The 24,960-nt window shown below is 41.1% G+C and overlaps 1 protein-coding gene across 1 annotated transcript in view; it reads right to left on the reverse strand.

Moving 5' to 3' along the window:
• TRHDE (thyrotropin releasing hormone degrading enzyme) overlaps positions 1 to 24,960 on the reverse strand; it is a 379,983-nt gene that overhangs the window by 280,755 nt on the left and 74,268 nt on the right. Inside the window, exon 3 of the mRNA XM_084810483.1 lies at positions 15,444 to 15,570. Within this exon, the coding sequence (XP_084666609.1) occupies positions 15,444 to 15,570 (127 nt within the window). The remainder of the gene's footprint in view (positions 1 to 15,443; positions 15,571 to 24,960) is intronic.

The following is a 24,960-nucleotide window of genomic DNA, read 5'->3' on the forward strand; positions in this document are numbered from 1 at the left end:
TGTGATGGTCACCTGAATTAAATTCGCCCAGGCCTGTCCATTTTAGTTCGCTGATTCCCAAGATGTCGATGTTCAATCTTGCCATCTCATGTTTGACCACCTCCAGCTTACCTTGATTCATTGATCTGACATTCCAGGTTCCTAAACAATATTGTTCTTTACAGCATCGGACTTTCTTTTCACCACCAGACACATCCACGGCTGAGTGTCCTTTCGGCTTTGGCCCAGCCACTTCACTCTTTCTGGCGCTACTTGGAAATACCCTCTGCTCTTCCCCAGTAGTATATTGGACACCTTCCGACCTGAGGGGCTCATCTTCCGGCGTCATCTCTTTTAGCCTTGTGATACGTTCCATGGGGTTTTCTTGGCAAGAATCCTGGAGTGGGTTGCCATTTCCTTCTCCAGTGGACCACATTTTGTCAGAACTCTCTGCCATGACCTGTCCGTCTTGGGTGGCCCTGCACGGCATAGCTTATGGCTTCACTGAGTTACGCAAGCCCCTTCGCCACAACAAGGCAGTGATCCATAAAGGGGAATGCTTTATTTTCTATGGCTTTAGTTTCCCCTTTATGTCATTTCTGTGGACGGGAGTCTATATCATTTTCTCTCTTCTTTAATAATGTTTTAACTGTCCCTCTCATACCCCTCTCTAAGACACAGCTATAATTTCTGGAAACCAATTCTACTGACAGAAGGTTTGATAATATATGTAAATGTATCCACTGTAAATCAGGGCACGTATTTGTTTAGTAAATGTTCATGAAAGCACGTGTCCGTAGGCAGTAACATTAATATTAGTGGAATATGCTATTTCCAGTTATAATATGAAAAAAATCCTAAAAATAGTAACTCAACAGCTTTTCAAGTACTTTGAAAGGCACTTTAAATGTGTTAAGAAATAAAAGTGTTTTGAGAAACTATTAATGGTAATTAGTTTAATCTTCTGAACTTACATTATAGTACATTCACCCTAGCAGACACTATTAGCAAACTGTGGTAAAAGAGCTATCCAACTGTGGATGGACAGATATAGGTAAGACAGATAGATATAAGCTGTTCCCAACATCTATTACACTCTAATGTGTTGAAGAAAGAGAACCTTCAAATGGGGCTAGATAGATAGGAGCAAGCTTTGTTCCCACGCAGTAGAGTGGTCAAGAGGGAACAGGTTTGGCCCACAAAAGGCATTCCTGAGTGCACCCCTTTAGTCTTATGGGGGAAAGAAGAACACTGCATTTGGATGCATAGGTGGAAAAATCCACTCCTCTTACAATGACCGATTCACACAACATGAAAAGCCATGGTGGGTTGCCACTGTGGGTTGTTTCAGGGTAGCTTGTTATGACATCTGAACCTGAGCAGTGTTTTCACCATGGGTTGTTTTCCATGAACAAGTCACCCTGAAAACCCATGGCTTGTTTGTCTGGTTGTTCAGGGTGGGTTGTTGTGACATCTGAACCCAGCAGGGCGACTTCATTGTGGGTTGTCAGGAATGGCTAGAGAGCTGCCCAGCAAAAGCAGCAAAAAACTCTGCTGGTCCCCACGATCTCGCTAGTGCTGCCGCCATCCTTCCTCATCCCTTGTCAGTTGCCTACCCCACGCTCCGAAAAATTAAGAAAGGACACTGGAGAGTGTCCCAAACATGTTTGAGCCTTTTTTTCAGTCTTGTGCAAGTGTGCACATACAAAGTCCACTGCTATGAAATTTGCATAATTCCCCCACACACACTTTACTGTTCTGCTATGATATTTGCATAATTTTCCCCTCTGCTTTACTCCTCTGCCATGAAATTTGCATATATTTACCAATGCCACTCACTGCTCTGCCTTGAAATTTGCTTATCTTTACCAATCCACCTCCCTGCTCTGCCTTGAAATTTGTGTATATTTACCTATACCCATCACTGCTCTGTAACTCATATATTTATCTGACAGCTAACAGCAGAGACCAATGGCCGGAAGCAACAAGCATGAAAGGGGGGGGGGGGTTGAAAGCAGCTGGCGGCAGCAGGAGAAGGAACTTTCTGGGTAGGTATAATTTGTTTGGTAGCATGTGAAGCAGCCTTTAAAAAAAAAAAGAAAGATATTCCCTAGTTAGGCAAGCACTGAAGTGGAGGATGAAATTGACAAGGACATTGACAAGAAGGGGATATGGGTATGCTGGGCTAAATAGTGGACAGGTGGTCTTGTGCTTGTGCACACTTACACAAAACCCTGAATAAAATAATTCTAAAAGTTTGCAAACACATTACCATGTTCATAAGGGTTCAGAAAACTATATGTACTTGGTGATCTGATGCAGGGGGTGGAGATTTTCCCTCATGAGCTGGCAACCCAGGTGGACCAGTTGCAGAAAGGGTGCTGACATAGGGAATGAGGAAACAAGGATTTCTGCTGCAAAGGTGCCTGGGATACATACCAGGAGTGGGCAGGAGGACTAAGAGGGCAACAATCCACAGCAAGCTGCACTGGGCCTAATGGTCTGTCAGGAGTACTGTGGGTTATTGAGCAAACAAACAACCCATGGTGGCTTATCTTCAGGGTGGCTTAGCATGGCATGTGAACTCACCCACTGTATAGCTAGACCTCACTGGCAGAGATTCTACAGGGTGATCAGAGTATCTGTACACAAAGCACACTGAGATGCACTCCATCCCTTTGTGTTCTTGTAATATAACAGTCTTTTCTCTACGCGCGCGCGCGCACACACACACACTTTACTACTTTAGTAAAAGACTTATTAGACTTGACTTCTAAAAGATTTAGATCTTACAAAACAGGTTTTGTAAGGGTTTCTTGTAATCCATGTCTTTGTAAAAATTTTGTAATCTCCTCCCACAGTTACACGCTCAAGAAGAACAGAATTCATTTAACATCACTTTCTTAAACCGTCCAAAGAGAATGTAGAACCACCTATAGCTGAATCATTTATCTACCAGTGTTATGTCCCTCAAAAGGCAGAATCTACTCATTTTTTTGTACATCCCAAACCTAAGCTTTTATTTTTAAGAACAAGCAAATGGAACTGAATAGGAAAATGAAGAACAGTTTGAGAGTGGAGTCTTTAGCTCCAATCTAATATAGTGAAAGCTTAAACGTGAACCCTATCATTTCTCATTACTACAACCACCAAACCCCATAAGGAGATTTTAATAGTAGCTGGCTGTAAGCAGGTCTCTTAATGTGTAGGTTCAGCTGTCAATTTAGTAATAGATCGTCCAAAAACTATTCATCTTATATTTCTTGTGCCATTTTTGCTTTTCCTATCTTTCTTCCTTCTGATACATTCCCTTTTTCCATAAAATTTTGGACACAACTCCCCTAATGACCTTCTAAGCTTCACATTTCACCAGCCATGAGTTCTTTGGAGACATGGATCAATCTGTGACAGACATTGACCCAGTTTGCATGCAATGAACAAACCATGGGTTGTTTGGGAGTGTGCAGGACCGAGCAAGCATGCTAACTTCTGACCACTCTCCTGCTTTCAGTGCACTAAACAACCCAGGGACACCACAGCTTGTTCTTGGGTTATATCTCTTGGTTGTCTCTCCCTCAACGACCAAGAGTTCCAGATTCAGATGTAACAGAGAACAACCCAGGGACTGGAACTGAGTGAGTGGTCAGAAGCCAGCACACTCTCTCACTCCCCTGTGCTTCCAAACCATGGGTAGTTAAATTGTGCAAACCAAATCAATGAGTATAAAGTCTTGAGTCTGTTCACAGAAGATGGCCAATAGGAACTCCAGATTGTACCCTAAATTCTCTAGTCCTTACAAAGCTTCTCTACCCTAAACTAACAAACTGCCTCAGATGCCACAATTCCAGTGGCACGGTTATGTAAATGTCTTGAAGAGAAAGCCACTTCCTGCCCTTCTATATTTACCCACTTTTTAAAAAGTATGTTTATAGATGAGTTACAGCACCCAGAAAACTTGGGATAGTATTTAGTCCAAATTCTAATGTGGACTACAGTAGTGTGATTATTATTTTGCTGAAATTAAAAAAGAAAAAAAGTAGACCTCTCAGTCACTGAGGCTGCAACTCTATACACACTTAACTATGAGTAAGTCCCAATGAACACAGTCGACAAAAACACACATAGGATTGTGATATTAGTGTTATTATGCTGCTTAGCATGCAACTAGACAAATGGGGGGGGTTGCTTCAAAGAGGGGCTAAACAGCACCTGCAAAAATGCTAATATTTAGCTATGCATCTATTGACATTCATTCCCGAACTACAACTTTCAGCTCTTAGTAAAAAGGAACTCAGACAAAATCTCCCAGCAGTCAGACCAGAGCATCAAGTTTACAGAAAGTTTTCTTAGAAATCCTTAAAGCTAAATTTATAGTTGACCATGGATTAAAAGCCCCCAAAGTACCGGATTTTATCACTGAGATCATTATTGCCCATCAGAAACTGACATCCATAAGTCACAACAGTTTCTGTTGTGATTAAGATAAGAAGTGATTAAGTTAACAAAAAGACAATCACTGGCAGCCTTACAGAAAGGTAACTCTCCTAAATCAAGGATGAGAGCTCTAATGCTGCAGAATAAAAGAACTGTAATGAGAACTATCTTAAGTTCAGTTACTTTCAAAAGATAAAATTGGTCTGATTTGATTTTGGGTATTTAACCCTCTGGAAGTAGATGAAGTATTCCCCGAACACTCTCAAAAGAGCACAGACACTGTATGCATAATGGCAATACACGTTTTTAAGTCATGCATCAAATAGAAAAACATAAATCTCAGCTTAAGCTTTCTCACAGCACTTTATCCATATGAGGTTTCAATCTATTCTATCCTGCTAGATGGTTATTGAAGCTAACTTGTTAATATAATCTAACCTGGGATAATTAAATAAAATATAAATACATCTCTATGCAAATTTTGAAACCTAGTTCAGCAGAGTGGAGGTGTGAAGTTCTGAGGAAACATCTGAAAAATTCAGAAGAAAACAGGTGGTGGGGAGATTCCCCCATTTTTTTCCCTGAGGGTATTTTTTTTTTAAAATCCAACAGAAACATTTTACATTTGGGGGGAAACTCCAATTAAATATTGTCTCTTTTAGAATGAGTAAAATGCTTTTTAAGACAAGGTTTTACTCATCCAAAATGTGTAGTAAGACAAACTACATCATTAGAGAATGCTGTATACTGTAGATATATCTGACATTCAAATTCACCTAGGGCCTTTCTTGCTTTTCAATTGCTGCTTGGCTTCTTCTGATGACCTTTGATCTAGTGATTTCTAGTTTCAACTTTCTTACTACTTCTCATGTGCAAAAGAGTGTGGTTAGGAAGAACAGAGTGCAGCACTTTGCAGCTCCTTCTAGTACCCTGCAAGGCAGACAGGCTGCAAGTCACCCTTTTCTTTCTATTCCTCAAAGGCAGCACCACCACTGCTCCTGAGTCTCTTTAATATCCTGCCCCCATATATGGAAAAGGATTGGCCTCTGCTTCAGAGCTTCCTTTAACAAACTTGTTATATTAGGGTGTTTGCCAAGCAGTCTGGCACATGAGCAGGCCAACTCCCAAGCTAGGAAAGACAGTTAAATCAACTCCAGTATACAATCTAAATATATTTATTAATTCCCAAGGAGAGAGAATTTGAGAAATAATCAATTGTTTTTAAAAAATGAAATGGAACATCGAACTAACTCACTAAAACTTACATATCAAAATGCAATGGAGACCTTTTTCAGGCCAATTCATGAAACATCAGAACAAAAATGAGTGGGGGTGGGACTTAAACCCTCCTCTCCTGAAGAAGCAATACTGATCCAAACTGCACACTTTCAGGAAAGTAAACAAAATTAGCATGCATAGCTCCATTGTGCATGCATAATGGAACATTTAGTTTGGCCCTAACAGTAACTCACAAAAGCAGCTTACACATGGAGGTAGGGATGAGGCCCATACTTCGGACTCATATAGGCCCATGCTGCCTCTTTGTGATCCAAGCAGAGACAAAGGGAACATCCTTTCGCTAAGCCACCGTGGGTTAATTTCCCATGGCAGCCATTTTGAGTGTGCCAGCAGCCATTTTGAATATGTAAGCAGCAGTGTGCTCATAGCTTGCCATGTCATGCAAACCTGGCACTGTGGGTTGAGGGGGCAGCCAACTGTCAAATAACCCACAGCTCATTTTAGGGTTAGTTGAGGATTGGCTACCCACTCAAACAACCCATGATGCCAGCTTCGCACAATAGAGCAAACCACAGCGGACAGGGGTGCCTACCAGCACCATGCAAAAAGGGCACCTGTGGGTATCCGAGACAACAACACAGCCCCTGTAGCTAAATTAAGCCATGGTGGGATGTTGTGTCGTGTGAACCAGGTCAGACATCGATATTCCTGGTGGGGCTGGGCAGCTCCCAGGGAGTGAAATCCGAACTGAAATCCTGGGAGAACCTGGTCATACATCCTTCAGGTGATTTCTACGGTACTTCTTTTATATAAGCAACTTATTTTTTGTAGGTAAACCTGGAGTGTCAGCCTGGAATGTATAGAGGTGTAAATGTGGATGCTTATCACAGTCTTTGTTCAGAGGCCTTTCCAGAAAGGGGGCAGTTTGGTTCCTCACAGGTATATTAACAATTTTGCTGTACACAATTAACAGAGCAATCCTATGGTCCTTAGAGAGCATCCCAATGATTTTGAAGTAGCAGTCTTATGAACCTGAAAGATGTCTGGGATGATACCATCACGAAATATGAGCCTTGAAATGTGGATTTAAGGAGCACATCAAATGAACAGCCAAATTAACCCACAAATTACTTTGTATATTAGGAAAATTCAATGAGTACAATCAAAATAAATCATTGGTGAATGAAACCAGGATATGCCTACTGAATAAGGTCTCTAAAAATAAAAGTTTCTAACTTTGATTACAGAGTCCTCACAAAGTTCTTGCTGCTCCAGAGGATCTTAGGCAGTTCTCTTCCATGCCTCTTGGGAATTATGCATGCTTAATGGCAGATTCCAAAGACAGATAGAACCCTTCCAGTTCCTTCAACAATATGTTTCTCTAGGGACCTGGAAAGCTGCCACAACTAGGACCCTTTCTGGCCTCTCCAGCTTCTCTTGCCCCATAACTAGGCCTAATCTGTTATATTTTAATGATGTGATTTTGTTTTGTATTCTCTATCCTTCTGTAATATCTATGTCTATCTGAAACAGAGAAATAAAATATATGCTCTCTACAGTTTCTAAAGCTTCCAAGCCCTCTACTGCACAACTTGCTAAAACTTCCTACATCCCTTCTCTTGGCTCCCTGGAAAAACGTAAGTCTCTCGCTGAGCACAAGATAAATCCCAGGCTGTTAACAAAGTTTTCTATATGACAACAGTCAGGTTTTTCAACGTGCCTGAATAAGATGCTTCCTCCAGTCCAGTAAGAACAAAACGTCTCAGTTGAGTGAATGGAGAAAGAGAGAGGTTATTAAGCTACAACAGGTTTTATGTTACTGCTTGTCACTGGGTCATATTTTTCACTTTCATAGCATGTGCTCAACACCGGAGAAGTAACAGAGAGTAGGAAAAGAAAATTTTAAAACAGGAAGCTGAAAGACAGTTCATTTCTCATTAATGTGAAGGTGATGTGTGGCTGCTGCCAAGGCTGCCCAAATTCGCCTCAGATCAAAGGAAGGAAGTTGGGATGCACTCTGTTCTTCCTCTTCCTCCTTCCTGGGCATGCTTGCCTGTGCCAGGATTCCAAAGAGAATTCTCCTTGGCCAGCCACTTCCCAGCCCTTACATGCAACCTCCCAGCTCACATATATCTTCCAAAGTCTTGCAAGATATCTGAGCGTTGCAATTATGTGGAAGCAAATTCTCATCACCTTGACAGACTGGGTGTTACTTTTCACCTTGTTGCTTTCTCCATCATCATGACTATGGCAGGGTTCACACAACATGACAATCCACACTCAAGTTTGAGTATGGGTTGAGTGTGGGCTGTTGCTGAACCATGGGCTGTCACTGAAACGCAGGTTGTTGCACTGTGTGAACCCAGCCACGCTAACAAACTATGGTTTGTTAAGCACAAACAACCCACAAAGAGAACCCATGGTTTGTTACTAGTTTGTGAACTGTGGGTTGTTCATGGTTAACAAACCTTGGTTTGTTAGCAGGGCTGGGTTCACACAACACAACAACCCACAGTTCACCAACAACCCACAGTTCAGTGACAACCAACATTCAACTCATACTTAACCTTGCGTGTGGGTTGTCTTGTTGTGTGAACCCAGTCTATATGTCCCCTTCACCAGGGGAAGGAGCCACTCTCTGAGTTAGCTATAGGCCCATGCCACATGCCTGCCACATTCATTGGCATCACCACACAGTGATCATTCTCTCACAATTAAGTCCACCGTTCAGGACAATATCGCTACATATTCTTAGCACAATGTAGTTATTGTAATAATAATAATAATATGATGATGATGATGATGATGATGATGATGATGATGATGGTGATGGTGATGATAAGCAGCAGCAGTATTTAGGGTGTTCCAAATGTTTCACATAATTATTTTATAAACCTTACAAAAACCCTGAAGGTAGGTCAGTATTATCATCTCCATATAGCAGATGGGAGGCTTAGGTTGAGAAGGAATGTGGCTTTCTGAAAGCCATCAAATGATTTCATGGCAGAGGCTAGATTCAAGCAAATGACTTCCTGATTCATATGTCAATCTCTTAGCCACTATAGTAGAAAAGCTGTAGTCTTCATTTACTTAAAACACCAATAGAATTATATATTATAATTTGATAAATATGTATCCTGCATGTTTTCATTCACCAAAGTCCTAGAAAGTTGCCTTTATTTTCACCATCCACAAAGTTCTATTTTAAGAATACCAAATATGGTTGTAAACTAGAAACAGTCAGTTTCTTCTCATATTATATGGCAATATTTAGAAAATGTACCTATGGTTCTCAAAAACAGTTTGATATTCCCCAAATACTTATTTCTCATATGTGAAATGGACAGAAGAACTACTTTATACTTCACTTGACTCTATACCAAGCTATTTATCTCAATCATTTCTGGGTTAAAACTTCATACATTTCCATATTTTCACATGGAAATATTTTATCAGTAATACAGCAAAGGAGATCGTTACCTTGTAATGGTGCTGGAGCTTGAGCACCTCAATGACATCATGAGCTAAACCGTGAAGGGACACCCAAGGCGGGAAGGTCATGGCAGAGAGGTCAGACTAAATACGATCCCTGGGGAAGGAAACGGCAACCTACCCCAGTATTCTTTCCATGAAAACTAAATGGATCAGTACAACCAGAGATATGTCGGTATACTATCGGAAGATGGGACTCCCAGGTCGGAAGATGGTCAAAATGCTACTGGGGAGGAACAGAGGATAAGTTCAACTAGCCCCAGATGTGATGACGCAGCTAGCTCAAAGCCGAAAGGACGGCTAGCGGCCGACAGTGCTGGTGGTGAATGACGAATCCGATGTTCTAAAGATCAACACACCACAGGAACCTGGAATGTAAGATCTATGAGCCAGGACAAATTGGATGTGGTTATTGGGGAGATGTCAAGATTAAATATAGACATTTTGGGTCTCAGTGAACTGAAATGGACTGGAATGGGCCACTTCACATCAGATGACTACCAGATCTACTACTACGGACAAGGGGACCACAGAAGAAATGGAGTAGCCTTCATAATTAATAATAAAGTGGCTAGAGCAGTGCTTGGATACAATCCAAAAAACGATAGAATGACCTCAATTTGAATTCAGGGTAAGCCATTTAACATCACAGTGATCCAAATATACGCCCCAACCACAGATGCTGAAGTAGCAGAAGTAGATCAGTTCTATGAGGATCTGCAGCACCTACTGGATAATACAACAAAAAGAGATGTTATTTTCATTACAGGAGACTGGAATGCTAAGGTGGGTAGTCAAACGACACCTGGAATTACAGGCAAGCATGGTCTGGGAGAACAAAATGAAGCGGGACATAGGCTGATAGAATTTTGCCAAGACAACTCACTGTGCATAACAAACACTCTCTTCCAACAACCTAAAAGATGACTTTATACATGGACTTCACCAGACGGTCGACACCAAAATCAGATTGACTACATCCTTTGTAGCCAAAGCTGGCGGACATCTATACGGTCGGTAAAAACAAGTCCTGGAGCTGACTGTAGTTCAGATCACAAACTTCTTATTGAACAATTTAGAATCAGACTAAAGAGAACAGGGAAGACCCATAGATCAGTTAGATATGAGCTCACTAATATTCCTAATGAATATGCAGTGGAGGAAAAGAATAGATTTAAGGGACTAGATTTAGTAGATAGGGTCCCAGAAGAACTATGGACAGAAGTTCGCAACATTGTTCAGGAGGCGGCAACAAAAAACGTCCCCAAGAAAAAGAAAACCAAGAAGGCAAGATGGCTGTCTGCTGAGACACTGGAAGGAGCCCAAGAAAGAAGGAAAGCAAAAGGCAACAGTGAAAAGGGGAGATATGCCCAATTAAATGCAAAATTCCAGAGGTTAGCCAGAAGAGATAAGGAATTATTTTTAAGCAAGCAATTTGTGGAAGCAGAAGAAGATAATAGAATAGGAAGGACAAGAGACCTCTTCCAGAAAATTAGTAACATCGGAGGTAAATTCCAGGCAAAAATGGGTATGATCAAAAATAAAGATGGCAAGGACCAAACAGAAGCAGAAGAGATCAAGAAAAAGTGGCAAGAATATAAGGAAGATCTGTTTAGGAAGGATAATAATATCGGGGATAGATTTGACGATGTGGTCAGTGAGTTAGAGCCAGACATCCTGAAGAGTGAGGTTGAATGGGCCTTAAGAAGCATTGCTAATAACAAGGCAGCAGGAGATGACGGTATCCCAGCTGAACTGTTTAAAATCTTGCAAGATGATGTTGTCAAGGTGATGCATGCCACATGCCAGCAAATTTGGAAAACACACAAGAATGGCCATCAGACTGGAAAAAATCAACTTATATCCCCATACCAAAAAAGGGAAACACTAAAGAATGTCCAAACTATCGAACAGTGGCACTTATTTCACATGCCAGTAAGATAATGCTCAAGATTTTGCAAGGTAGGCTCCAGCAATTCATGGAACGAGAATTGCCAGATGTACAAGCTGGGTTTAGAAAAAGCAGAGGAACTAGAGATCAAATTGCCAATATCCGCTGGATAATGGAGAAAGCCAGGGAGTTTCAGAAAAACATCTATTTCTGTTTTATTGACTATTCTAAGGCCTTTGACTGTGTGGATCATAACAAATTGTAGCAAGTTCTTGGTGGTATGGGGATACTAAGTCATCTTGTCTGCCTCCTGAGGAATCTGTATAATGACCAAGTAGCAACGGTAAGAACAGACCACGGATCACCGGACTGGTTTAAGATTGGGAAAGGAGTACAGCAGGGTTGTATACTCTCACCCTACCTATTCAACCTGTATGCAGAACACATCATGCAACGTGCTGGGCTTGATGAAGCCAAGGCTGGAGTTAAAATCACTGGAAGAAACATTAACAATCTCCGATATGTAGATGATACCACTTTGATGGCTGAAAGCGAGGAGGAGCTGAGGAAGCTTATGACGAAGGAGAAAGAAGTGCAAAAGCTGGGTTGCAGTTCAACCTCAAAAAAAACAAGATTATGGCAACCAGCTTGATTGATAACTGGCAAATAGAGGGAGAAAACGTGGAGGCAGTGACAGACTTTGTCTTTCTAGGCACAAAGATTACTGCAGACGCTGACTGCAGCCAGGAAATCAGAAGACGTTTACTTCTTGGGAGGACAGCAATGACAAATATTGATAAAATAGTGAAGAGCAGAGACATCACACTGACAACAAAGGTCTGCATAGTTAAAGCAATGGTATTCCCCGTAGTAACCTATGGCTGCGAGAGCTGGACCATAAGGAAGGCTGAGCAAAGGAAGATAGATGCTTTTGAACTTATGGAGGAAGATTTTGAGAGAGCCTTGGACTGCAAGAAGATCAAACCAGTCCATACTCCAGGAAATAAAGCCAGACTGCTCACTTGAGGGAATGATATTAAAGGCAAAACTGAAGTACTTTGGCCACATAATGAGAAGACAGGATACCGTGGAGAAGAGGCTAATGCTAGGGAAAGCGGAAGGCAAAAGGAAGAGGGGCCGACCAAGAGTAAGATGGATGGATGATATTCTGGAGGTGACAAGACTCGACGTTGGGGGAGCTGGGGGTGGCGACGGCCAACAGGAAGCTCTGGCGTGGGCTGGTCCATGAAGTCACAAAGAGTTGGAAGCGACTGAATGAATTAACAACAAATACTAGTATGCTGCGAAAGATGGCACTAGTGAATTAATATGCAAGTTTTTAATATTATTTAGTAAATGTATTTATATACTACTTTTCAGGCCTAAAATGGGCGTCCAAAGAATAGCTATGCTATGTAAAGCTTATGATAATGTCTTCTGTACAGAAATAACAAGTTGGCATATTAGACTGTTCATTTTACTTTAATAATATAGAGAAGACGTGTTACACTGGAAAGTTACAGAGCTATTTTTCTATGACAGAAGTAGATGGCTATTAACCTTAATGATTTGTCATGTAGTTTTGGGTAACAGTCTATAGACAATTTTCCACTGCTCATAAATTTGAAAAATTGAACACACCATTCAATCACTTATATACAATGACTGCCAATAGGTGTATGAACTTGTACTCATATTGACTTTTCATATGTTTAATGCTGAAGCTACTTTAAAACATGGATAGTTTATGAAAGCAAATGAACCAAATATACAAACTTTCAGGCTACAGCTCCGTACCTCCAAGGACTGCAAAAGAGAAGAACCCGTAAAAAGATGTGTTAACAAGTACAGTGTTTTGCAAGGCAATATAATTTCAAGTAAGTGCACAGTGGCAGGCAAACTAATCTACATGAAACATCCCAGGATGCTCTCCAACAACTTCAGATAACCAGAACGAATCTGGCAAAAACAAATCAAGACAATTTGCACACACAAGCTACCCTTATTGCCCGGACATGCCAACTTTCAAGAAGCCCCAGAAGCTTACTATATATAATGTAAAATCATGAGAAGCTAGTGATTTTCCCCATATAGTATAGAATCTCAGAGTATCTGCACTTGTAGTTTGCCGCTAGAACCACTGTTGATAAATTTACACTAAATCAACAGTAGTTTAGTATTAACTTATTGCTGGAAGATCCAGGAGTACTTTATTGTTGTTTCCCCTAGGATTCTTGCAAATAAATGCTGTTGATTATATAGAAGCAAAGGTGGTTTAAATTTCCATTTCAAAGGCATATATACACCTTTAATCAATGAAAAGCAAAATGGAAGAGTCACTATTTTTGTTCTCAGATTGGGCACAAATTAGACAGAGTATCTTTATCCTCAATGAAATTACTGGGCCAGCAGTACACTGCCATCCCCATACACAGTCTTTACACTACCCAGTCCCCAAGCCTGATACAACTTTAAAAGTTAAACCAACACTTTGGATTGTGCCAAGAAATGGAGGGGAAGCCAGGGAAGCTGTTTTAAAACTGTTGTGGTGTGTTCTTACTGATCAGTCCTAGTCAGTAACATAGCTGCAGGTTTCTGATCCAATTATAATTTCCAAGTAGTTTTCAAAGGTTTCAACATGTATAACGCATTGATTGCTGCTGTCTAACTTGGATGTCACTATGGCATAGATGACAGTAACCAGAAGGGACCATAGATACTGCACCAACTTCAGTTGGTAAAAGGTGTTATCTACCACAAAAGCCACTTGGGCATCAAAAGTAAGGGTCGGATCAGCACCCCCAAATTACAAACTTGATCCATGAGAAGGACTGAAACCCCATCCAGAACAGGCAAAGAAAATTGCCTGGTCAAACTCCCTACCAACAGCACCAACGTCTATATATAATGTGGTCTATAAATTACTTTGTCTAATAATAACCACCTTCCCTAGAAAGTACATTGCAAGATCACATTTTACCTGAAAGATATATATACAATGATGTTTTCATATTAATCCACTGCTACTCCACTACCATGCCCAATCACCTACAGTTAACAACTCTGAGTTTCTTTCTCCTAATTAAGACATCATGTTTTCCTTTTAATGTTTTGACACCATTCACTTATTTTGCAAGAAGCAGACTTCTCCCCACACAATAAGTCTATGACTCACATCACATTTTCATGACAAACATTTATGCCGGACAAACTGCAGACAGATACGAAACTACAAAGCGGTAAACTGGAGTTAGCACAATCTGATGTTAACAAGCTTCTGTGTAACTACTTTGACTTTAAAATGGTCCTGTATGCAGTGTATCAATTAAGAGAGGAAAAAAGAAATGCCATTTCACACTTATTAAAAATGCACAAAACACCCACTTGTAACCATTCAATTAATGTATCTGCTGCCACACCATTAGCTGCAAGGCTAAGAATGATGCTACTCAGCAGGCAAGTGCTTTAATGAAGGAGGCCCTGAATGCCAGGGAGGAACACCTAGGGTTTAAAATCAGAAAACACTTGTGATCAAAAAAAGAGCTGCTGAGTAATATGTTTTCTGGATCTTGGTCCCATGTGTTCCTCAAGAGGATGCATATAATAACACAGTGTGAAATATTCCAGCATGTGAGAGAAGAGTGTTAACAAAACAATGAAAGAGAACATATACTTTTAGGCTTGGCCTGGCAGAACTGCAAAGTAAGCTTCAGGTGAGTCACTTCAATAAGCAGCAATATATATATACATACATACATACATACATATATATATATATATGAAAAATGCGAACGCTGAATACATTTTGTTTTGTAGCTGATGAAGAGTCAAGAGTTAATTAACATAGCTTGAGGGCTGTCTAATAGAAGTGAGGCCCAATATGCTGAGTGCACACACATAATCTAGAAACAAATCAGTAAAACATTTATTTTCAAGTGGACCACAGCCATACCAGTTGGGCTGTTGTTTAAGACTAGGCTAAAAGTAGATTAGCCTATTCTCTCTACTGTTAAAAAATGAATATTTAATACTCATTGGCTTGAAACAAAGGTAAGTAACCTTAGAGAAGTTCACAGAGAGAAAGTTTACAGCCACCTGTGCCCTTGAAAAGGCTCTTCAGATGTCTGCGGGCCCTCTTACAAAACATGGGATGGGTGCAAGGGGCTGCTGGGGGAGAGAAGAATAAACCCAAATTAGCTTCAGGGGCAGGAAGGGATGGGAAACTTTCCTTCCATTAACTTCCTTAAGGCTGGAATCCTAAGCACACTTACTTGGGAATAAGCCCCATAGGATACCCCTATAAGTGAACATATATTAGGATCCAAGGCATTATTTTTAGTCTTCCTTAAAATGGCATCTGGAGGTTCTGTTCCTCTTTACCAACTCTGATTTGTCTGAAAAAACTTACCTAATTTTGGCAGGGAATAGGGCACTTTGAAGTAGTCTTCATAAAACTCAATCAGTCTCCGAGTAATGTTTATAGCATAGTCCCCAGATCCTCTTCTGATGACATCGGGTCTGGCATACAATCGGACCTGAATGGAAAACAAAAGAAAGTAAAGGATTGGTTATCACTGTAAAGCCAAAGTGGTCCAAGGCTGTGAGGTCTTTCTCTCTTTTTAGATTTTTCTCTCTGAATCCTAACATGAGCAGAATAGATGACTTGGCTGAAAGAACAAACTTTCACAATTAAAAGTAACAACGCTGAGAGTGGCACCAACCCAGAACTGTAGCTGTATAAGGAGCCAAATACACAGATTTTTAATACATCTCGCATCAAATATGAATATTCAGCACAATTGCTTACATGTGTTTTCTAGAGATATGATAGCACAATGGATTAGTATAATGGTTCTTTGCCTACTTTAAATGTAGAGAAGCTGAGGTGGCTCTGAAGGGGAGAAGTTCATGCTAAGTTAAAAGCACTTTCCATCAAGCTCTGAACATATTAGGAGACTGGGTGAGTAATATAACAATTCATCCACCCTTCTTTATACTAGCACTGACAGCTTTTTTGATGAGCAAAATAAGCCTTCAGAAACAACCATTTATAAGCTTACTCATGTATGCAAACAATTAACATTCCTGAAGCCCATCCATGACTGCTCCAGGCCCCTATTTCTATTTTCAAAATGAAGTAAGTATATTGAATCTGTTCATACTTCTTATACAATTTAGATGTTGATCGTGCATTCAGCAAAAAACATTTCAGCTGTCTTCCTGAATGAATCACCAAACTGCAAAAGCTATTTCTTCATTTAGTGGGTGTGGGTTTCAATCTTCATCGCTTTTGTAGCCTGGGCCTGTTACTTACAAAGGCACAAAACACTAAACCAGAATTCTTTGGAATCCCAGCTTATCATTCATGAGCACGCGTGCTGGTACTGGATCACTTCCTCTTGGCTCCTCCATCTGCTCTGCCACCACATGCCCACCCACAAGAAAGCAGTGTAATGCATTTGGTGCCCTTGCAAAATGAGGTGACGTGGTACCTACAAGAGAGATGGCCTTCTCAGTGATGGCGACTCAGTTGTGGAATGTCCTGCCCAAAAAGGTTCCACTGGCACCTACATTGTGGCCCATTTATATTGTGGCCATGCAGAAGACCTTTCAGTTTTCCCACACTTTTTGATCTTGAAATCTTTTACCGATTATTAGTTATGTTTTTTATTGTTTTTACTCTGGTTACATGCTATTGTTTTATCTTGTTTTAAGATTTTATGTTGGTGTCTTATTTCTTTTTATGGTCTTTTTATGATCTGGAGAACTTTGGTTATCCAGCGGTATATAAACACTGCAAATAATTAAATAAATATACTGTGCATAAAATATTAGGTATCAGTCCTAACATGGATTAGAACGTGATGGATCTGTGAACAACTTAAAAACTTGTTAGCATCATCAACACAAGTGAGTCCAATAAAAGGAATAATTCAAATCATGTTGGATATCACTATTTCTCTGGCATTCTCAGAGCACAATCTACTTCTCAACTTCCTTGCAAGAGGTCCTTCTTTTGAAAAGATTTAGCAATGCATGTTGGACTCATACCCTTTTCATAGAGAGTAAAAATCAATCATCATCCAGTTTCCACAACAACCAACAGGAAGCTAATCCCTATTATTGCTACATTAGATCCAGTGGGTTGAGTTTAGTGAACGTTCCGAATTCCCTCAGCCTTGATAGTATTTTCACAGAATTTGAAGACATTAATTTTTCTAGAAGTCAGACAGAGATCTCAGCCAGGTTTTAGAGTCTCTGCTATAACAAGTTTCCAAAAGTACATGACACAAAAGGCCTGTATGCAACTGGGAACATCCACAGGTCAGACAGTTACCCCACTCCTTACTGAAAACAAGTATTATTGAAGGGTCAAGATCTACATGGCTACATCATTCTCTCTAGTATATGAGAATACCAGAATGGGGGATGGAGGAGACCAAATAATTTCCCTACAGCTTTTCCTGGAGTTTTGAAATTACTTTTTAAAAAGCCGTTATGATTCATGTTCAAATTTGAATTGTGGAATACTTAATGATTGCCTATTTCTAAGGTAGCATGAAATAGAAAACAATATAATTAACCTAATGATTCATTTAATATAATGGGGTTTTCCTCCCTTGAGAGTCCTTTTCCTAGTTTTCTACACTTGCAGTAATAAACTGGTACATAATCTCCATTCTTATATCCACAGGCAGAGCAATCCTAGTGATGGGGGCGAGGATATATGAAGGCAGACGGAAGGCCTTATCCAAAGCCCTGCTGGGGTTGTGCCTGCAAGGTGAAAGGGAGGGAGGAGCTGCTTTTTTTCCCCTCCTTCCTTTTCCAGGTTCCACCATTTAAACAGTTTCCTTCCCACTCATTCTAATGGCAGGGAAAAGAAATACCCCAACTCAAGGGCTGGCATAGTTCCTCCCCAATTCTGGGGGGCATGTCAGGGGGCACAGGAGAGCTAGGAATCCTCTCCAAAGCTTCTCCAGGTACACCCAGGGAATGCTCTAGATCAATGGTCTCCAAACATTTTTGATCGCACACCCCTATCAGTAAAAAAAAATTGAGTGCGCACCCCCAATATATGTATATTTACTTATAAATGATATACATGTACTACACTAATATATTATATACACTATAAAATGTACAATTTTGTTTAAAGGATGAGATAAAGATGAAATAAACAATATTTTTAAAATAATTTATTTTATTTATTAATTGTATAAACCCTTTTTGCTCTCATTAAAAATATTAATATTTTTTATGAGAGCGACGTGACTGAATATGCTTCATTATTTTTGAAATCTTGGTTTAACACTCTGTGATACAGCAATGTGAAAGTCTGGTTCTAAGTTCAGTTTATTTTAATACCTGGTTTTAATGACTGTCATAGCTGAAAAAGACACCTCACGTAGATCCAAATGGAAGAACTGTATCGTCGGCTGCACTTACTAAATCACGATACTCATTTTTCAGTCCTATCCACCAATTATGCAAAGGTTTTTGTTGAAATTCAGCTAGTAAACTTCCATCTTCCCTGATGTCAACCAGTTGTTCTTGCAAACTAATCAAAAAGTGTTGCATTTTTATATTTTTAACAAATGGGCTCAAAACCCACTGAAACGCTTCATTTGGAAGATTTTTAGACAGGTTAGAAAATTCCTTTCCCAAGTTTTTTAAATGTGCAGGTATGAGAGTTTTTATAGGTGACACACTTACTTCATTTCGGCAACAAAATCACATACCGATGGAAACATTTGCAAACATCCATTTTCAAAATGTTCTCTCCATAGCACAATTTTCTTTGTGTTTCAAAAATATCTGCTAGGTAGCATACTACTGACAGCCACTTGTCATCATAGAAAAGGTCAGCAATTTGGAACAAATTTGCTGTCCTTCGGCAGGATGGCAGCTGCTCCAGTGCCACAGCTGAGCAAGCAACTGTGCCTTCCTCTGCTGTGCCTGGCAAAGACTGGCGCAGTTGCTCTCGGGGGCGATGGCAGAGGCAGGATAGGACTGGAGCCAAGAGAGAAACACCATGGAGTTTCCCCCTTGGTTCCCGTCCCATCCTGAAGCCTCCACCACCGCCTTCACTGCATATAGCGGCAGCTCATTGGGGCAGCAGGAGGCTGCTCAATTATCAGGTGGCTCATGCACCCAAGTGGATCATCTTGCGTACCCCACTTTGGAGACCACTGCTCTAGAACAGTGTCTCTTTTCTGTCTCTGCAGCCTCATAGAGGTGGTCAGATCCCCCCGTCCAAGGGAGAATATCTCTCTTTGCTCGTGGATGGGGAGATTCAAAGAATCCTAAGACCCTTGGCACACCCTCCCAAGGACCCTAGGATTGCAGCGTTTAGAGAAAGAACTATGCTAGTGGACAGAGATGTCTAAAACTCCTGATTCAAATCTAACATTAAACTACACACTGTAAGTGACTTTAAAAAAAACAGTACTGTTGTAACAGTATTTTGTTTCATGAAACCTTGATACATACTTCTATATAGTTACTACACTGATGCAGTTCAAATGATCAGCCCACCAGGATTTTGGTTGACCATGTTCAAAGGAGCATTGTAAACTAATTCAGTGAGTTTCTGTGCACTAGAAACTCTAATACATTCTGTATTAATTTCAACTTAATGTGAGCTCAACACTAATTTAATTTATGGATCAATATGCGTGACTAAAAATCACTGTAACCACTGAATTCTGGTGTTGAAAACTTAGAAGAAGGTTTATGAACTTCAAATTATGTCATTTTACTGTGCAACATAATGAGCCGGTTCAGACTCGTCTTAATAATCTCTCAACTAAATAATCAAATCTCATCTTAATCAAGCGAGATATGAATGAGCAGTTTGCCGTGTAAGCAATCAAACCAGTGAGCTGCTAATTAACCATAGTTTCCTGTTTTTGCCAAAACCAGAAAACAATGATCACCAGCTTCAGAACAAGCCAGGACGGTTTGATGTTGATTTGTTGTGGCTTGTTGCAAAGCTGGTAACCATAGCCTCCCAGTCTGGATGAAATGGGAAACTATGGTTAATTATAAGCTTCTTGGTTTGTTTGCTCCACTGTGAAAGAAGGAGCAAACAGGGCTGCATAAACAGGTGTGAGAAACCAAACCTTTCCTCCTCTTTGTCAGGAGCACCCTAGTGGTCTCTTTCAGTTTACTCCAATAGCTAACTCAAGACACAGACAAAAGGATTCTTTTCAAGTCTTTAATCCTTTTACAACTTAATGACTCTTTCAGATGCTAATCACCAGCAACTAAGCAAGGAACAGCAGAGTAGCCTATGCTCCAGGTTAGGCAGTTGGTCCCCGTTTGAAGGAGAATTACAGGAAAACCTTGAACTTATGGGCTAGGGAGAGTTTCTCCCTCTTTCCCTTGGGTCCTCAGGACGTGACCGTTGCTTGCATGCCAAATGAGCGCTACGCCTCCTTTCCGCGCCCTCCAGCTGTCGTCGCTCCCGGCGTCTGCGCCAAGTGTCCAGCAAGCTCCCATCCAGCGCCTCTCAATGATCTATCCATTGATCTCTCAATGGTCACTATCTATCCCAGAAATGATGGCAGGAGGAATCTCTGCCAGCTGCTGTGCCTGTGGGAGATGAACGCACTCCTCTCCCATGGATTGCTGTTCCTCCTCAGAATCAGAACTGCTCTGGGGTTCTATCGGCTCAGTTTCCACCCTAACACTCTTTTCTAGAACATGTCTCTGAACAAAGGAGCATGTCAGACATCTGTAGACCCCAAACTTTGCATTACTCTACATCTGAGGCTTGACTCCACCCACCCCATGACTATTTATTTATTTATTTATTACATTTCTATACCTCCCAATAGCTGAAGCTGTCTATGTCAAAGAGATACATTCAGGAATCATCTAAACAATTCATAATAAATGTAACTTCAGGCTGCTGATTGGTCAGTTTGAATTTCTGCATGTTGCCCACCTGGTATAGATACCTGTGTGATTGTGCAATCTTTCTTGGTCTTCAAGCAGATGGTGAAACTCTTCCAGGGTGAAGAGTCCCAGGTGCCCTCCGTCCCACCTGCAAGCTGCTCTGGTGAATTATTCTGAGAATGTAGGTTCCTGATACGTCAGCTTTAGTTACCTAATTCTATGTTTGTTTGTTTTTTAAAGCAACTGACCATTTCTGACCTTCTCTGCTTCTTTTGTAATTAAATAGTTCCAACTGGAAATGAGCGTTGCACAGAGTGTTGTCTTTTTGCAGAGACTGGGTTGGCCTTACCTAGCCCACATGGTGCATTCTACCATGGTTCCAAAGAGATTAAAGGAAGCTCTGGGGAACGGTCTATCCATCTCATAGGTACAACAAGCCTTAAGCCTCAATTTCCACATGTTCAAGCTAAGAGTTATTATTAATCACATCAGTGGTGACAGTTCTACCTGCAAAATATGCAGAAAAAGGTGTCTTGCAGGCTGTCCTACTTCACTTGGCTGAAAGTGCAGGCTCCCATTTGTTATAGCAGGTGAACAGCTCAGCCTTATTATGCTGAGATACGACTGCTTGAATATGACCACTGTGTGCGGAAAGACATCCCTCAACAATGCCACTGAATGTGTTCTGTGTTGGTGAAGTTAGTTGTATCTTTATACCAGAGGTGCAAAGGGTGTGCCCCCCTGGCCACAGGCAGCCCCCTGCCCCCCACTCAGTCTGGTGGCTCCTCAGACCCCTAGCATCTGCCACCACTGAAAAAAATGTGGCAGCATTACAAAATGGAAGAAAAAATACTCTAGGAACAGGCTGTATGGTACCTGCCATGGAAGCCTCATTCCTAGAACATCCCAGGAAGCAGTGGTCGAGGCTCCTGCCTGCTTCCTAGGACACTCTGGGAACACTCTGGGAATGGGAGAGTTGCTCTGGGAACACTCTGGGAATGGTAAAGCTGTTCCCTGCCCATTTTTCACTTGAAGCCGCGATCAGTAAAGCAGCAACTGGGAGGAGGCTGCCTCAATCCATGTCAGAGTATGTGTGAGCTCGTGAATGAGTGGTGTGTGTGAGAGAGAGTTGCATGTGGATTTGTATGTGAATTTGTGTATGTGTGTATGTACGTAGGTGTGCACTCATGTGGAGCCCACTACCCCAACAGAACATCCAATGTGGCCTTCAGGGCGCTTTTGTTGTTGTTCAGTCGTTAAGTCGTGTCCGACTCTTCGTGACCCCATGGATCATAGCACGCCAGGCCTTCCTGTCCTCCGCTCTCTCCTGGAGTGTGCTCAAGTTCATATTCATTGCATCGGTGATGCTATCTAGCCATCTCATCCTCTGCCGTCCCCTTCTCCTTTTGCCTTCCATCTTTCCCAGCATCAGGGTCTTTTCCAGTGACTTTTCCCTTCGCATTTGGTGGCCAAAATATTTGAGCTTCAGCTTCAGTATCTGTCCTTCCAATGAGCAGTCAGAGTTGATTTCCTTCCCTTCTCCTTGCCCATTCCACAATTTCAGTGCTGTACATTCCCCAGTGAGCCTATATCACCAATTACTATTTCTCCTCTTGCTTGTTCATTAGCCATTTTCCACAAATTTGAAAGGAAGGTGCTATTGTGGTCTTTTAAAAGTTGCTGCAACTTCTCTCTCACAGACTGGTTTCTTTAGGGAAGAGAAAAATCAAAAGGCTGATTCACACATTACTAAGTCATCATAAGAGGATTTAAAATGTTGACTTCATGAAATTAGTTGTGAATGCAGTCTAACACGATGACAGCTAGTATTCATCATGAATGAGTAAAAGCCTGAGAAGTAACAAGCTCCCAAATATGGTAAATACTAGCTGTCGCTACAGGGAGCACACTGACAAGAAATATTCACCCTGTGAAAGAGGTGAGGTAAAAATCATCTTGCGATGACATTGCCACATCAAAACATCATATGTGAATAGGATGAAAAACCAGCACCCAAGGGGAACCTCAGCTACTCCGTATAATGCTACTTATATAGCTTTAGAGCAAAGTAATTGCTATGCAATGAACAGGGAACGCATGCATGAAAAGGAGTGGATTGATGACAAATGCCCTACAATTCAGTTGAATCAAAAACTGCAAGACAGGTAACCAGAAAATACAGACACAGGCAAAGCTCAATAATAAACTACAGGATAACCCAAGAACAAATAGATAATATCAATACCAGAGAATAAATGAACTTGTCAGCACACATTTCAGAATGCAAGAAAAATAATGTTCACTCTATTTTTACCGCTAAATAAGTTTGACAACAATATGCAATTATTTCTCATATCCCTGCAGGCTGTTTGATATTTAAACTAAGGGCTTTATTCTATATTGGTTTCATTTCAGTAAAATTAGACCCAGGATGGTTTTAAATTGTTTTGCACAGTTGGATCTAAGTCAAGGAAAACATAATTCCCATACAGTCTGCCTTCAGTTTTAAACAAAATAAACAAACTTGCCACAATACAGAATAATTCATGCAAGCTGTCATTGAAGCAAGCAGACATAGGAAGGAGATGAGTATCAGTTAAATTGCTAGAGCCACAATAAGCCAGACAGCCCCACTAGGAAAAGGTGCTTTACAAATGTCAGCTATTGTTTATATATTAACAAAAAGTAATTAACATTGGGCAAAATCTAATTTCCTACTGGATGCAACCAGTTGAAATTAATAGAAAGTTTTGTACACTTGTACAGGCAACATTCATGTTCTCGGAGATGGACAGAAGAGGTGTGACTCTATTCTGGTTCAATCAACATCCACCATCCACCACGGTAAACTTCTGGTTTGGGAGTTGTGGGCATAGTATTTTGGTTGTTCCACTCCTATCTCGAGGCTGTATTACAAAAGGTGGTGCTGGGGAAATACATTATGGCGAAACTACTGTAACATTACACTATGGCAGCCTTCTCCAACCTGATATTTATTTATTTATTTAATTTCTATACCGCCCAATAGCCGAAGCTCTCTGAGCGGTTCACAAAAATTAAAACCAAACAACACACAATAAAACAATTTAAAATATATAGAACATTAAAACCACAATATAACAATACAACCACAATAAAACCTAGCAGCAGTGCAGGAGTTTAAAATACAGATTTAAAACAGCAAAGATAAAAATTTAGAAAGCTAAAATGCTAAAATGCCTGGGAAAATAAAAAGGTCTTCACCTGGTGCCAAAAGGAATACAGTGTAGGCGCCAGGCGAACCTCACTAGGGAGCTCATTCCAGAGCCGGGGTGCCACAGCAGAAAAAGCCCTCCTCCTAGTAGCCACCCGCCTCACTTCCTTTGGCAGGGGCTCACGGAGAAGGGCCGCTGATGATGATCTTAAGGTCTGGGCAGGCACATATGGGAGGAGGCGATCCTTCAGGTAACCTGGCCCCAAGCCGTTAAGGGCTTTGAATGTTAACACCAGCACTTTGAATCGGGCCCGGAAATGGACTGGCAGCCAGTGCAGCTGGAAAAGTACTGGCGTAATATGAGCTCGCGTAATATGATACCCTCCAAATGTGTTGGACGACAACTCTGCTGGTTGAGGAAGATGGATATAGCGGTCCAACACAACTGGAGGGCACCAGGTTGGGGACGGGTGCACTGTAGGGGCTTGCAGAGTCCCATCTTCCCCTTTATACTTGTTAAATAACTTAACAACGTCACTGACAGAGGTCATCCAGGGTTTTGGAGTTCAGCATCATCAACATGCAGATGACACTTAACATCAGATCCAGGCTATAGACATACTCAGATATTCATCTGCATCATACATAGGGCTGAGGTAGGGATGGGACATGTACACCTGCCCCTAAGCATCCCACACATCCAACTAGCTCGGAGACCTTTGCACGGTGATGGCAAAGGGACTTGTCAGGATTCCTGCCTTATCAGGGTTCCCGTTTGCAGGAGCTGTGTAAGTGTGTTCAGCTGAACATGCTTACAAGGTCCTTTGCACTC

Source organism: Heloderma suspectum, chromosome 7 (genome assembly GCF_057233095.1).
Source record: "Heloderma suspectum isolate Gila_16-S chromosome 7, 16-S_ref, whole genome shotgun sequence".
Taxonomy (NCBI): Eukaryota; Metazoa; Chordata; class Lepidosauria; order Squamata; family Helodermatidae; genus Heloderma; species Heloderma suspectum.